General features: G+C 46.9%; 1 protein-coding gene across 1 annotated transcript; it reads right to left on the bottom strand.

Annotated features, from left to right (window-relative positions):
- Positions 1-3,691: 3,691 nt before the first annotated feature.
- LOC140207952 (probable G-protein coupled receptor 139) lies at positions 3,692-6,115 on the bottom strand. Its single transcript, XM_072276488.1, has 2 exons — positions 6,046-6,115; positions 3,692-4,599 (listed from the first exon to the last, which is right to left on the bottom strand). The coding sequence occupies exons 1-2, from the start codon at positions 6,113-6,115 to the stop codon at positions 3,692-3,694; spliced, it is 978 nt and encodes a 325-aa protein (XP_072132589.1).
- Positions 6,116-14,697: the final 8,582 nt, after the last annotated feature.

The raw sequence follows: 14,697 nt of genomic DNA, 5'->3' as shown, positions 1-14,697 counted from the left end.
AAAGATCACGAGTTAGAGGAATGAGGAATTAAAGTGGCAGGAAAAAGAAAGTCAACGATAAGCAGGAGCGGTTACTCATCCGTCTGTCTTTTTCGCAAAGCACAGGCGACGTGTCTTTGAACGTTCAATGAAGAACACAAAATTAACAGATGTTCCACTCCATTTCTGTTTTCTCTGAATGGAGAGAAAATCTGTATGAACATAGAACATCGAACATAGATATTTACAGCACATTACAGGCCCTTCGGCCCACAGCAGAGAGACCTGCTCCAGAGACTGCCTAGAATTTCCCCAGCACTTAGCCCGGTGTTTTGCTAAGCTGCAAGTCCCTGGATCACAGTGGATGTGTCACATCCAGGACCAGGATATAATGGTGGCGAGGGAAAATCAGGTGAAGAATGGTCTCTTCAAAATGCTGAAAGACGTGGAGTTGGAGAGAAAAAAAAAAGATTTGTGAAGGTTGGTAGAATCTTACTGACTAATAGATATTGAAGAGCATGCAGACCAGCCAAATCGCACCGTGGTGAACTGGGGAGAGTTGTGGGGAGAATATGCAGAGGAAATAATGGAAATACAGAAAGGATTTTCCCTATATTGGCAGAGAAGACTTCAAACGAGAGACGGAACTTCAGAGTAACGGTGTGGAGAATCTTCCAACGTGGAAAAGTACGACGGAGACATGGAAACAGTAAGAATGTGATGAAGCTCCAAAGGAGGAGGATGACAGAGTAGAATAGATGCAGGAGGGCGGAGCTGAAGAGATCCATGGAGTGAATACACGAAACAGAAATGAACTGAACCAAACTTACACGCTACGGACAGGATGCATTAGAGAGGACACAGAGGTAATTGTCTCCAGGTTAGGAGTTAAGAAACGGGTTAATTTGGAACTGTGACGGGAAGAATATGTCATAGTCCGGTCCGTAATGTCCGTGCTTCGGTTCACGGTCCGGTGCATGCTTCCTTGTTCCGGGGTTTCTGGTTTTCCCCAGTTTCTGTTGTGGACACATGTTTCTCGTTTTGAGGCTGAGACATAAATACCTCTGCAAACCAGGGATTCCCTGCTGCACTGTTCTGTTCCCCTCCTTGTCTTTGTTCCCCTCGCCTGACCCTCTGCCTGGATACCTCGCCTGACTCTCTGGATACCTCGCCTGACCCTCTGCCTGGATACCTCGCCCGACTCTCTGCCTGGATACCTCGCCTGACTTTCTGTCTGAATACCTCGCCTGACCCCTCTGCCTGTGTTCTCTGTATGAGTCCCGGTCCTACGTTCTGTTCCCAAGGAGGAGTCCCGGCTCTGTGTTAAGTATGTGAGTCCCGACTCTACGTCCTGTTCCCACGGAAGGGTCCCGGCTCTGTGTTCCGTGCTCCTTGTCCAAGGTTCCGTGCTCCTGAAGGCCCTCGTCCAGTCCATGCCTAGTACAGTCCTATCCGAGTCCTGTCCATGTGCTTTTCCCTGTCACTGTGTCTCGCCCTACCCAGGAGTTCCACACCCAAGCCATGTCCAGTCCTGTATCCTCGTCTTGTCCTCGCCTACTTCTGGAGTCCGAGCCCGAGTGAAGTATCACTGGGTCCTTTCCCAGTCTCTGGCTCGGAGTCCATCCCCAAGCCTCGAAGTACCCTAGCCTCAAGACTCCAGACCCCAAGCCTGTTTCCAAGCTCAAGCCTGAAGACCCCGAGCCTGTCTCTAATCTCAAGCCTCTAGACCCCAGCCTCCAGTCCTACAGTCATGTCATGTCCTTGCCTAGATCTGGGGCCCGAACCGGAGGGAAAACCCAGGTTCTCGGTCCTTGCCCAGTCTCTGGCTCGGGGTCCAAGCCCAAGCCTGCGTTCTTACCCCTGCTCCTTGCCTGTTATCTGTCACGTCCCTACTCTCGTCAAGTCCTGTTCCTCTGGTCTTTGTACTTCAGTGTCTGTGTCTTGCATTTGGGTCCATTCACCACCTCCGCCCCCCCCCCCATTGTGACAGAATATCCTTTGAGGAATGTAGTGAATGTTAGTAAATTTTTACCCGAAGTTCCGTGGGGTCTCTGTCTTTGAAATACTTCCTAATAGCCATTTCTTAATATACAGTCAACGGGATTAGATTTTGGAACAAAACAAGAACGTCTTCGTGGGGAAATATTAGCCGTGATAATGTCTCATTAAGGAATAGCTTTTGCTTCTATTTCATATGCCCACTCGGATTTCCGCGTATTTTCACAGTGTGATCGCTATACCCCAGTTATTACCCAGGAGGCTATGCTCTATTTGCCCCGTTTCGTTCTCCTGCAACGCTTTCAGTTACGTGTCTATTACCATATGGCTTGGAGCATTCTTGTGGATGAGTTTTTGACGGGATGCGTATCTCGCTCAATTACCACTGAGAGAATGCTCAGAAGTGGAAGGGATAGACAGGCTACGGAGCTGACGGATGGTACTGCGGACATTTCACCTCAGGTAGCTGAAGGATGGACGTCCGCGGTGGAGGGATTGCCGTGCGGGCATGACTGAAACAACGCTGAACTCTGGGATCATGGGCCTGATTTGGACGAGACGTTGGAGTGAGTTAGATACGAAGGCACAGAACTATAAATCCAGCGAACTCGATTTCGTTGTGCCGTTATTCGTGCAAAGGCGTGGTCTTTTGCCGGGGAAATCTTGTCTCACAAATTTAACTGTGCTTTTAAAGGAATAATCTGACGACTTAACGAAGCGAAAGGTAGATAGAGTTTGGATTGACTTTAGTAATGTTTAGTAATGTTATACTTGCATTGTACACCAAGGCTTTGAGTGGAAGAATTGCGGCTCGGCCTAACAACTATACAAAGCACTGGTTACAGCAGACGGAGAGCAATGATTGCAATCCTGATTGCCATACCATGGGAAGGATGTTGGAAAAACTGAGGGATGGCAGATCAAAATTCACCAGATCGTTTCATGGTCTGCGGGGAAGGGGATAAACTACAAGGAGGAGTTTGATTATTTCAAATAGAAAATAAACTGAAGGGTCCTTGTAGAAGGTTTTTTTATAATTATGAGTAGGTGTATTTTGTACAGATAGCCAACAGCTTTGTTTTTTTCCTACCTCAGCAGTGGCTAAAACTGCAGGCACATACACACTCAGATCTGAAGAGATTGTTTTCTCGCCCAGTGCTGCGTGGTTATGTCTACAGCGGACGTGCTGGATGCAGATGATAACAAAATGATGGAAATGTGTCTGGATGACCCTTGGTTAACAGAAGTAGAGCGGTATACGGGCTGTATCATGGCTCTGGGGATTGGCATAGTCGGGCTGGGGCAGAATCTATGCAATATTTTTCCCCACTGCAATCTACAAGAAGGTAGCTCTGCCACAGCGCTGACCGCAGCGAATCTCCAGTGCCAGTGTAAAAGTCATTGCGATGACTCCACCTTTACCCGAGTTACCCTGCGGCCGAATGAGCCCTGAGTGTCAACGCAGCTGTCAAACGCAACGAGTGAATGAAATCAACTGAGCGATCGGATACCGGGATTGTTGATGACGTCACGGCTGCCAAGGACGCTCTTGCACGGAAATGGAGTTATATTTTATTCCAAGTCAATTCAATAGCGAGGCGCATTATACTTAAACACATAAAACCCAGATGTACATCGCGACCCAATGACGGATGCCCGATCCGGAGAATTAGTACTTAAAGAACATTCGACCTTTAGGAACATGTGCTTTGCTTTAACTGTGTTTTTTAACCAATATTAAAAACAGGGTCCAAGGAGATTTTAACACCAGCCGCATTTCTTCTCTAAACTTAGTCTGGGTCGCTGTATAAATGCAGGCGTTCGTGCAGGAACTCAGATACATGAGCATGTAGCCGGCTTCAGTGGCGACAAAAGCAGGGTCGGTGTAATCGCCGTCGTAATGCGCGGTTCCTGTGAGTCCGGTGATCAGAGAACTTACAGTGACTGTCAGCCACAAGAGAATGAAACTGCCGGACACACTAAAGAGTAAAATGATGGATTTCCGGCGGCCTTCCATCTCCGCATCGTTCTGTATTTGACTGCTATGACCGCGCAGTTCTCGGCGCACTTTACTGGCTACTAAAATGCGCCTCACTGTCAGACAGTTAAACAGGACTATCAGAACAAAAGGTAATATAACCGTTAAGATAATCTGCAGAAAGGAGAATGCGACTCCCACAAGAGACGTCCTGAACCATGAGCTCGGCTGACAGCCCCATTGAATACCGTTAACTACACGCACAGGTGTAAACTCAAATAGATACGGGACATTCTGTAAATGCACCAGGAGCGGCACGGTTATAATGCCGGCAACAGCTGTCCTCACTGTGCAATATTTCGCTTTAAGTTTCTGATAACAGATCGCTACAAACCGATCGACTGTGAACAGAACAGTGTACCAGACCGAGGTTTGTAAGCTGGTCGACATGAAGTACAGGACGACCTTACAGGCGGATGTGTGGGACAGGAAGGTGAATGGAAACTGGTACATGACGATATGCGCGATTATACAAAACATCATCACCAGGAGATCCGCCATTGCCATGGCAAACATGTAGTGGGATATACATTTGGAAAGGCCGCAATTCCCTCGGAAGAGCACCACCATTGTCAATAGGTTCGCTAGGGAAAGAGACACAAATTGAGAGTTACAAAGAGATTGAGAGGAGAAGCGTTCTCGGAGTCCAATGTGAAAATACTATGCTGACAGTGATCAACATAATTACCAGGGAAATATATTCCAAGAGAGAATAAATTCTTCTCATTCAGTGAACTAAAACAGTTTGCAGCCGAGCTCCACATTTGGTGCTGGTTAAGTTGCTGGTGACGTGCTCTCGATTTCACCTTGTCGATGTAACCGGGAGGGGGCAGCACTGCTGCTCATTCGCCACCACAACCCAGAAAAACAGGGGTGATCACCATCTTCTCCCGTACCTCCCTTGCACCCTACAATCCCTACCGGTGGGATCGTCATTTCAATGGCAACTACCCTCGAAGAGCCATTCAGGCACCAGCCGTGGGGATGAGAGCCGTGACAGTGCTCAACACAGTAGCTGTAGGAGGATCGGCTGATGTGCAGCCGACAGATTCCACTCAACGGAACTCTCATTATTATTGAGTCGCTACTGGCCCGGAGTAACTGGGGTCGTGCCGACTGTCGGTCATCAGTCCCAGGGTGAAACCGATGCACTCGTTCCCTCCGTTTAGTAAATGAATCGGACTTCACTGAGTCGTCTAGTGTCCCTTGTATACAATCTAGCTTAAACTCGAATACTTTCAGAAACATCTGTCAATAAATAAGCTCTTCTACTTGGATATATCCGCCATTTTTGATCACATTCATTATCATCTGAAAGGTGCGATAGGGAGAAATTAACTCAAATCTCCAGCTGGATACCCCATTTTTGTCGTAGCAATATTTACTATAATCCTAACTGATACGGGTGAGACATATAATCAAAGGTTTGATCGGAAATCCACAAAGGGGGGAGAGAATGAGAGGGAGAGAGCAGGTGAAGGAGAGAGAGAGAGAGGGAGAGAGAAAGAGAGCGAGAGAGAGAGAGTGAGGTGACAGAGAGTGAGAGGGAGACAGGGAGAAAGAGAGAGACACAGAGACAGAGAGACAGAACGAGAGAGAAGAGAGAGAGAGAGAGAGAGAGAGAGAGAGAGAGAGAGAGAGAGAGAGAGAGAGAGAGAGAGAGAGAGAGAGAGAGAGAGTTCAGCTCCGGCGGTGGTTGGTAGAATCCACAATTTTCCCACAATTCGTACTATTATACTGCTTCTTCACCAAAGGTTTGGTCACAAGATATATTTCAATCTGCAATAATCCGGGGTATCAAATGCACGCTGACAGTGGTCAACAGCGGAGAGGATTGATCTCTCTGAATTTCAGCAGCATCGTTTGTGCTGAACTTTGGAGGGAGTGCAGCGGCAGTGAACTTGACCCTGCATCAGCACAAAGAGCGGAGACGAACCGTTCAGCAGCAGTAGTCCGCCGTGTCTCCGCGCTGAGTTCGTTTCAGTAGAAGTCCGTCCCTAACATTTCAGACAGAGGATGTGTCGACTTACCCGGAACACCGAAAGCTGTGAGGATAGGGTAAAATACAATCCTTACTTGCCGGATTGCCGGTAGAGCCATTTTTCGGGTATCGTGCAAAATGTACCGCACTCCTTGCAGGAAGCGCCAGTCGCCTGCGTTCTGATCTCGCTGCACTTTTAAATATTAATCTATACCCCGTTTAAAAAAAAAACAACAACAACAATAAAGGTTGCACGACAACTCGAGTTAGTTATATTCAGTTAATAAACAAGGTGACGTTTCTACTTCTGTGTTCCCTCGGCACCAAGGGAAATACTTAAAGCTCAGTTCATAACACCGTCTAGTAAAGTAGACAATCAGAAAGTCTTTAAAGCTGTTCCGCGCATTCCGGATTGAAATGCCCGTCATGATCTATCATCTACTTTTACTGTTGCCTTCACATTCATTTTATTTGATATTAATTGTGTGATATCTCGCTCTATATCTCACAAAGCAAATGTTAGCTTTGAGTTAGCTCACGATTTATCCTAAAGACAATCCCACATCGCATGAACTTTACAGCGGGTTTGCACAGTCTGCGTTATTTGCCCGATGTAATTGCAGACTGCACGGATTTCATCACCTTATTCCAACTTTGTCCATTCTTCTTCAGTCACACTGAACTCACCAACCCATTGTGCAGGCCTGATTGACAACAACAGCACGAAATATATTGAAGTAACCCCTGATTTTTGACATTGAAGGTTAAAGATCTCTATAATAACCTCTGTGATGAATATTACCGATACCAAACGCGCATCGGCTTTTCTGGCGCCGAATAAGGTCTCAATAAATGGCGGTGCATATTATGGATCATCACTGGCTCCTCATTTCCATCATCAGAATCGGAACCAGCATCACGTTTACTATCTCCAGTAAGTGTCGTGAAATGCGTGTGCAGTGCAATACGTCCAAAAGCGCCAAAATGAGTAATAAGAAATAAACAAACAAGAGAGGATCGCGCAGAAAGAATGCAAACAGTGACGTAGTTTTCTTATAATTTAGAAAAGTTTCGGAATAGTTTAGAAAGCCGATGCTTGAAGAGAATAAGTTCAACTAAGATATACGAGGCTTGGCGAGTATTTTGGTGATACTGACGACAACTCTCTGGACTTTTACACAACCATGGACAAGGATAGGAGTAGAATATATTGTGAAGTTTTTAATTTGGGGGAGTACCCATCATGACGCTATGAGGCAGGAGCCTGGGGATGTGAACTCGGAATGGATGTGTTCAGGGAAATGCCCAACAGAAATGTGAAGGTTGTTTAGGTTGCCCTTGCTTGGCGTTCTGGGTAGGTTTGTCCCGCTGAGGTAGGGAAAGTATGCTAACTCGAAGGGGTCACGGCTGTGACGAGATGTGGAATATCCATTCCCGAGGAAGAAAGAAGCATGCTGAAGGCTTAAGAAGCAGAGATCATCAGAGACGCTTCTGGAGAGTTACAAGGTCATCAAGAATGAGGCAAACAGTGGACATAAGTGTTAGGAGTGTGCATTGGCGAGGAGGAGAACAGGAGGACGACAGCGTAGAGACGATGAAGGATACAAGAGGAAAGAAACATGCGCCGGGAGTCGGGGGCGGCAGTGCGGGTCGGTAATGAATGCTTTGCTTCAGTATTCACCAGTGCAGAGCTTCCCGACAGAGTTGATGCCGGGGACCAGCACTATGAACCCAGTCCTCCGTAGACCACAGAGTAGGAATCCCAGAGGGAACTTGATGAACGAGGGGGCAGCGTGAACAGCCTCATATGCTGGAATATGTCAAGGTTTCGAAGGAAGATTCACTGGAGATTTTGAAGAGAATGAAGATAGATAAGACACCGAGACCGAACGGAGCATAGCACATACTACTACTGGGTGCGTGGAAAGAGATTGTCTCGGCTTTGCTAATGACATGTGAGTCCTCATTGGCTACATGAATAGGTGTGAAGGATTAGATGGTTGGAGGTTCTGGCAAATATAATTATTTTGTTCAAGAAAGGTAACAGGAATAACCCTGGAAATGATAGATCAGCGACTCCTACTTGAGTGATGGGCAAAATGGTGGCGAGTTCCTGGAGATACGACGCAGGAGCTCGACAAGGCTTGGCACATCAACCTGTAACTGCACCGTGGACATCCTCACTCATCGTACCCAGCCGGTGAAACTAAGCAGGTGCGCATCAAATCCCGAAACCCTGAGCACAGGTCCCTTACACTGGTGTGTACTGAGCCCAGTTCTCTACTCTCCCTCCGCCTATGACTGCACTCCTGTTCACGCTACAGACTCAATCATCATAGTCTCAGAGGACACAACAGTGACTGGACTAATCACAAAGTCTAATGAATCTAAAGTTAGAGAGGATGAACTTCAGCCTTCCAGTCAACATCAAGAAGAAAATAGAAATGACAGTCGACTTCAAAAATGCCAGAAGTCTCGAACAAGGCCCATTGTTTCTAACCGGTGACGTAATGGAGAGCGTCATCAGGTGGAAGGTTTTGGTGATGAATATCACCGAGCAGCTCTCTCGGTCCATCATGAAAACCTCGTTGGTGGCGAAAGCACAACAGTGACTATACTGTGTGAGATGATTAGGGAGAGCTAATCTGTCTCAAAAACAGCAGGTCAACATTGTATGTGCTAAACTCTAGAAGCAGCGAGACAGATTGCAATCCGCTCAAACGGTCGATTAGGACTGCTCAAAACATCACTGGGACTCAACTACCGGACTCGGAGATAATCTTCAACTCCAGATGCCTACGGCAACATTAAAGACCCATCCGATTTCTGATATTGTCTGTTTAATTTCCTGCCATCCGGTAGGAGATAGGGAATCATCTTCTCCATGACAGTAGACTGAAATAACTTCTTCCTGAGGGCCATTGCAAATATCTGTTTTTGCCCAGTATGCGGGAGGAAAGTAATTTCGTTGTCTTCAGCAATGACAAAAAGGTTCCATTTTATTCCATTCATTTGCAGAAGCACAATCTGATTGAAGATATTCCACAGGACTTTCAGAAGAGAAGAGCATGTGTCACGAACCTAAGTGAATTCCCTGAGGAATTGGAAAGAAATATTAATTAAAAACCGAGGACTGGAGGTTGTGAAAATTCATTATAGTATGGTATTTTCGCCCATTCAGTCAGCTCATTCAAGAAGGCAGGAGGCATGAGTTCCAGGGAAAATTACCTATGTGGATTCAGAGTTGGTTTCGCAGAAAACAAAGGCTGCGGTGGCCTTCATGAGATGGGCGAATGAGTGCAAGGGTCAATAGATGATTTGGCAGCTCTGTAAAACCCTGCTGAATCCGCATTTGCTGTCTTCTGTCCCGTTCTGGTCGTCACATTGTAGGAAGGATGTTGAAGCGTTAGAGACGGAGCAGAGGAGATTTACCGTGATTATGAAGAGAGGTTGTGCGAGTTAAGAATTTTCTTTAGGAGGACAGGATGTGAGCTGTGACGTCAGAAAGGCGTAGAAGATGATGAGAGGCAATGGTCGATTGCACAGCAAGAGAAACTGCATATTTCCCAGGCAGAAATGGCAAAAACATGGAGTCATAACCTTATGGAGTTGGGCGGAAAGTATTGTCGTGATGGCAGAGGCTTTTCTTTTACACAGTGAGTGGTGTGTACGTACAACCCTTTGTAACTGGTGACGTAGCGTCATATACGTTAGGGACATTCCATTGACTCTCAGATCGGCACGTAGATGAATGGAAAGATGATGGCTATGTTGTAATAAAGGGTCAGATTGATCTTGGAATAGACTAAAACGTGGGCAGAAACGAGTGCCTACGATACCGTATTTCTGTATGCATTATGCGCTCATGTGTTGCTGAAACGCTCAGGGTGTGACTTGTGACCAGGTACCTCCTTACTGAAGACAGTAATGCAAAGTGTTCTGCACCTTGAGGGTCCGTAATGATGGATGCCGTCTTGTACAGGCATTGCTTTTTGAATATGCTGGGGAGCCTGATGCCATTACTGGAGATGACAACTTTACAACACTTCGTGGCTTTTTCCGATCTTCTGCATTAGCACCTCCACACCTGACGGTGATGCAACAGCCTGCACACTGTCCATGGTGGACCTCTATAAACTTTCTGGAGACTTTTGAGACATGATAAATCTTCTCAAAATTTCCTGTAATTGCATTAATTCTTCTTTCCCAATTCATCATCTACAGAGTTCTGGACCCACGGGAAATCGAAGCCGCTCGGCCTATCCTCTGCTGACCCGTCAATGAAGACGTAGCTGTTTACAGTTCAAATTTCAAAGTGTATTCATTATCACTGTACATTTTTTCAACATTTAGATTCGTCTCCTTACAAATAACCACACAACAAAGAAAGCCAATAGCACGGGTTAAGAAAGAAAATCGTCAAACATTCGATGTGCAGGGAATAAACAAACAGACCAATGCTGCAAAAGATAAACTTAAGCAAATAACATTCAGAACTGAAGTTCAGGAAAGTAAGTGCCCCCCGACAGACAGGAAGCCAGACATTGCACCAATCTGTCCCTTCTCCAGTCCATTGTCCAAACTGGTCCTTCGATGAAAACGTCCAGACATCACGTCGGTCCTCGCTTTCGGACTTGTGCGCTGCTGCTTCGATACGCTCTTGGGTCTGGCCTCACCGCCTCTATTCTGCTCATTCCGAACTTTCCAATTCGGCGATCTAGTCTCGGATCTGTCTTCGGTCTAGGGCACGGGGCCGAGCTCTGCCTCGCCTCCGCTCGCTTCTGCTCTGCCACATCGAATCGGCTCAGTCCGCTCCAGCGATGGCTGTACATTGGCTCGTTCTCGGATCTCCGACCCGGACCCCGACGGCTTGATTCGGCCTTCACGGCAGCAGCGTCCAGCGCTTTCGAGCTTTCATTTCACACCGCAAAAATGCCAGTTCATACAGGCGGTTTAAAAGCTCAACTCCGAATGGTAAGTTAGAGGCTTTTGTTTGCAGCGATCGTTTACCAGAATAAATTTATTAATAACGTAGTTTGTTGTTTTCTTTGTTTTTTATTGCCACCGGTAAGTGGTCACTGAGCTGCACCAGCACCATCTCAAACCGGAAGCTTCTCCGCCTCTCCCCACTTCTACTTCCTGGAGACCACAATCAATTCAATAGTTTCGGTGATGTTGGGTGCTGTTGTGACATCACTCAACCTGCGGATCTACCTCACTCCTATACCGTTCCTCGTCACCTTCTGAGATCCTGCCTATAACAGTTGTGTTATCAGTAAAATCATAGATGATGTCTGAGCTGTGCTTATGCCACTGTTACAATTGAAGAACGTTTACCGTGTCATCTGCAGCCGAACAGGCCTGGTGTACTCGTAGTCACCCGGACACAATGAACACGATCACACGGACAGAATTAGTAGGCCAAACCTAACCGCATAATCGACCAATCCCGTGATGTCACATGACACACCAATAAAGAGTCGCCCGATGGATCGGACGTCTCTCCGACCCTTTTTTTTTTTAGGTGAAGCCAACTGGATAATATTCCTCCTGTTTTCTGCTCCGTTCTGATAGGCATAATCCAGAAACCACAGGCTCGATTGATAGTCCGGATTCAGTGCTGTCAACTGGGGATTCTCTTCGACAAGTTCCGGCGTTAACCCGGCTTGTTCGTTGGCCCGTTGTGGAACGACGGATTCACTTGGCCATCCGTTGAGGTAGTCTGGATGTCAAATAACCATCCTCAAGTGTTGAAGGAACTTGTTGGTCTCCTTTCATCCACCTTGGGCTCTCAGGGTTCCGGCGGACATAAACCGGATCTCCCACCTCAATGTTCCAATGTTCCCTATTTCAGTCGTACCGCTCTTTCATTGTCTTTTGTCTCTCTTACTCGTTCTTCCCGATCTGGCGCGACAAATCTAATCAGGAATGTAGCCTGCGGTCCATAAATACCTATGTGGTGGTTTGTGAGGTTATCCGGCATCAAGAAAAACAGCCAGTAGATCCTGTGGTGCATGTCCCCATTAAACTTTTGGGTCCCCTGCATGACATCTGAGCAGCTCATTCAGCCATACTGTTTGAAGATGGGTGAAAAAGGGACGTATGCTGCGATCGAACTCCATAGTCTTCTGCAGATAGTTGGAATTCCTTACTTGTAAACGATGGACAGTCATCACAGACTACAGTATCAGGGATTCCATGCGTACAAAATACGTTGAGTGTTCATCGTCGTCCGGCTGGTCGAAGTCTTCACCGTTTTTGTCATAATCCGGTCCGTGAATTCCGTATTCCGGTTCATGGTCCGCTCCATCGACCCTTGCTCCAGGTTTTCCTATCTACCCTGTTTCTGTCCTTGCTGAGCTAATTGAGGCAGCTGATGCTAGTTGGGGCTGGCTGCATAAATACCTCCAGAGACCAGGGCGTGGTTGCTAGATTGTTCTTGTCCTTACTCCTTGTATCCCTCCACCTGCCTTCTGTTTGCTCGCCTGAAGCCCTGCCTTGTCTTGCCGGTAACTCTCACCTCGCCTGAAATTCTGTCTCCCCTTGCTTTGCCAGAAGCCCTGCCTTGTCTCGCCGGTAACTCTCGCCTCACCTGAATTTCTGTCTTGCCTTCCATTGCCTGAAGCCTTGCCTTGTCTTGCTGTCTTGCCCTGGAGCCACCCCGTACCTAGCTCCCTTCCTGTCCCTTGCCTCCGTCCGGTAAGCCAGGCCGTCTTGCCGTTACCTGCGGTTGGTTCTGTCCCTTCCTGTCCCTTGCCTCCGTCCAGGTAAGCCTGGCCGTCTTGCCGTTACCTGGGGTTGGTTGTGTCCCTTCCTGTCCCTTGCCTCTGTCGGGTGGTGATCCACGCCCTACCCAGGTGATCCGCGCCCTGCACAACCAATTTCACATCCTATGAACTTTACAGCGGGCTTGCACAGTCTGCGTTATTTGCCCAATGCAATTGTAGACCACACGAATTTCATCAACTTATTCCAACTTTGTCCATACTTCATCAGTCACACTGAACTCAGCAACACATTGTGCAGGCGTGATTGACAAGGGCAGCACGAAACGTATTGAAGTAACCTCTGATTTTTGACATTGAAGGTCAAAGATCTCTGTAATAATCTCTGTGACAAATATCAGCAATCCCTAATGGGCATCGGCTTTTCTGGCTCCGAATAAGGTCTCAATAAATGGCGGCGCATATTATGGATCATCACTGGCTCCTCATTTCCATCATCAGAATCGGAACCAGCATCACGTTTACTATCTCCAGTAAATGTCGTGAAATGTGTGTGCAGTGCAACACGTCCACGTGGAGCTCGTTAATGAATGCTTTGCTTCAGTATTCACCAGTGCAGAGCTTCCCAACAGATCTGATGCCGCGGACCAGCACTATTAACCCAGTCCTCCGTAGACCACAGAGTAGGAATCCCAGAGGGAACCTGATGAACGAGGGGGCAGCGTGAACAGCCTCATATGCTGGAATATGTCAAGGTTTCGAAGGAAGATGCATTGGAGATTTTGAAGAGTATGAAGATAGATAAGACCCCGAGACCGAACGGAATATAGCACATGTTACTACTGGATGCGCAGAAAGAGATTGTCTCTGCTTTGGTGATGACATGTGAGTCCTCATTGGCCACATGAATAGACGCGGAGGATTAGATGATGCGACGTTCTGGCAAATATAATTATTTTGTTCAAGAAAGGTAACAGGAATAACCCTGGAAATGATAGATCAGCGACTCCTACTTGAGTGATGGGCAAAATGGTGGCGAGTTCCTGGAGATACGACGCAGGAGCTCGACAAGGCTTGGCACATCAACCTGTAACTGCAACGCGGACATCCTCACTCATCGTACCCAGCCGGTGAAACTAAGCAGGTGCGCATCAAATCCCGAAACCCTGAGCACAGGTCCCTTACACTGGTGTGTACTGAGCCCAGTTCTCTACTCTCCCTCCGCCTATGACTGCACTCCTGTTCATGCTACAGACTCAATCATCATAGTCTCAGAGGACACAACAGTGACTGGACTAATCACAAAGTCTAATGAATCTAAAGTTAGAGAGGATGAACTTCAGCCTTCCAGTCAACATCAAGAAGAAAATAGAAATGATAGTCGACTTCAAAAATGCCAGAAGTCTCGAACAAGGCCCATTGTTTCTAACCGGTGACGTAATGGAGAGCGTCATCAGGTGCAAGGTTTTGGTGATGATTATCACCGAGCAGCTCTCTCGGTCCATCATGAAAACCTCGTTGGTGGCGAAAGCACAACAGTGACTATACTGTATGAGATGATTAGGGAGAGCTAATCTGTCTCAAAAACAGCAGGTCAACATTGTATGTGCTATACTCTAGAAGCAGAGAGACAGATTGCAATCCTCTCAAACGGTCGATTAGGACTGCTCAAAACATCACTGGGACTCAACTACCGGACTCGGAGATAATCTTCAACTCCAGATGCCTACGGCAACATTAAAGACCCATCCGATTTCTGATATTGTCTGTTTAATTTCCTGCCATCCGGTAGGAGATAGGGAATCATCTTCTCCATGACAGTAGACTGAAATAACTTCTTCCTGAGGGCCATTGCAAATATCTGTTTTTGCCCAGTATGCGGGAGGAAAGTAATTTCGTTGTCTTCAGCAATGACAAAAAAGTTCCATTTTATTCCATTCATTTGCAGAAGCACAATCTGATTGAAGATATTCCAC

This window comes from Mobula birostris, chromosome 13 (genome assembly GCF_030028105.1).
Source record: "Mobula birostris isolate sMobBir1 chromosome 13, sMobBir1.hap1, whole genome shotgun sequence".
NCBI classification, from domain to species: Eukaryota; Metazoa; Chordata; class Chondrichthyes; order Myliobatiformes; family Myliobatidae; genus Mobula; species Mobula birostris.
The sequence above is the reverse complement of the archived record's forward strand: the minus strand, read 5'-3'. Positions and strand labels throughout refer to the sequence as shown.

Excerpts from the sequence above, each read along its gene's own strand:
- LOC140207952 (XM_072276488.1), bottom strand. The coding sequence starts at position 6,115 with ATGGCTCTACCGGCAATCCGGCAAGTAAGGATTGTATTTTACCCTATC. Across the intron at positions 4,600-6,045 it reads CACAGCTTTCGGTGTTCCGG|CGAACCTATTGACAATGGTG; the intron begins GTAAGTCGACAC and ends CTCTTTCCCTAG.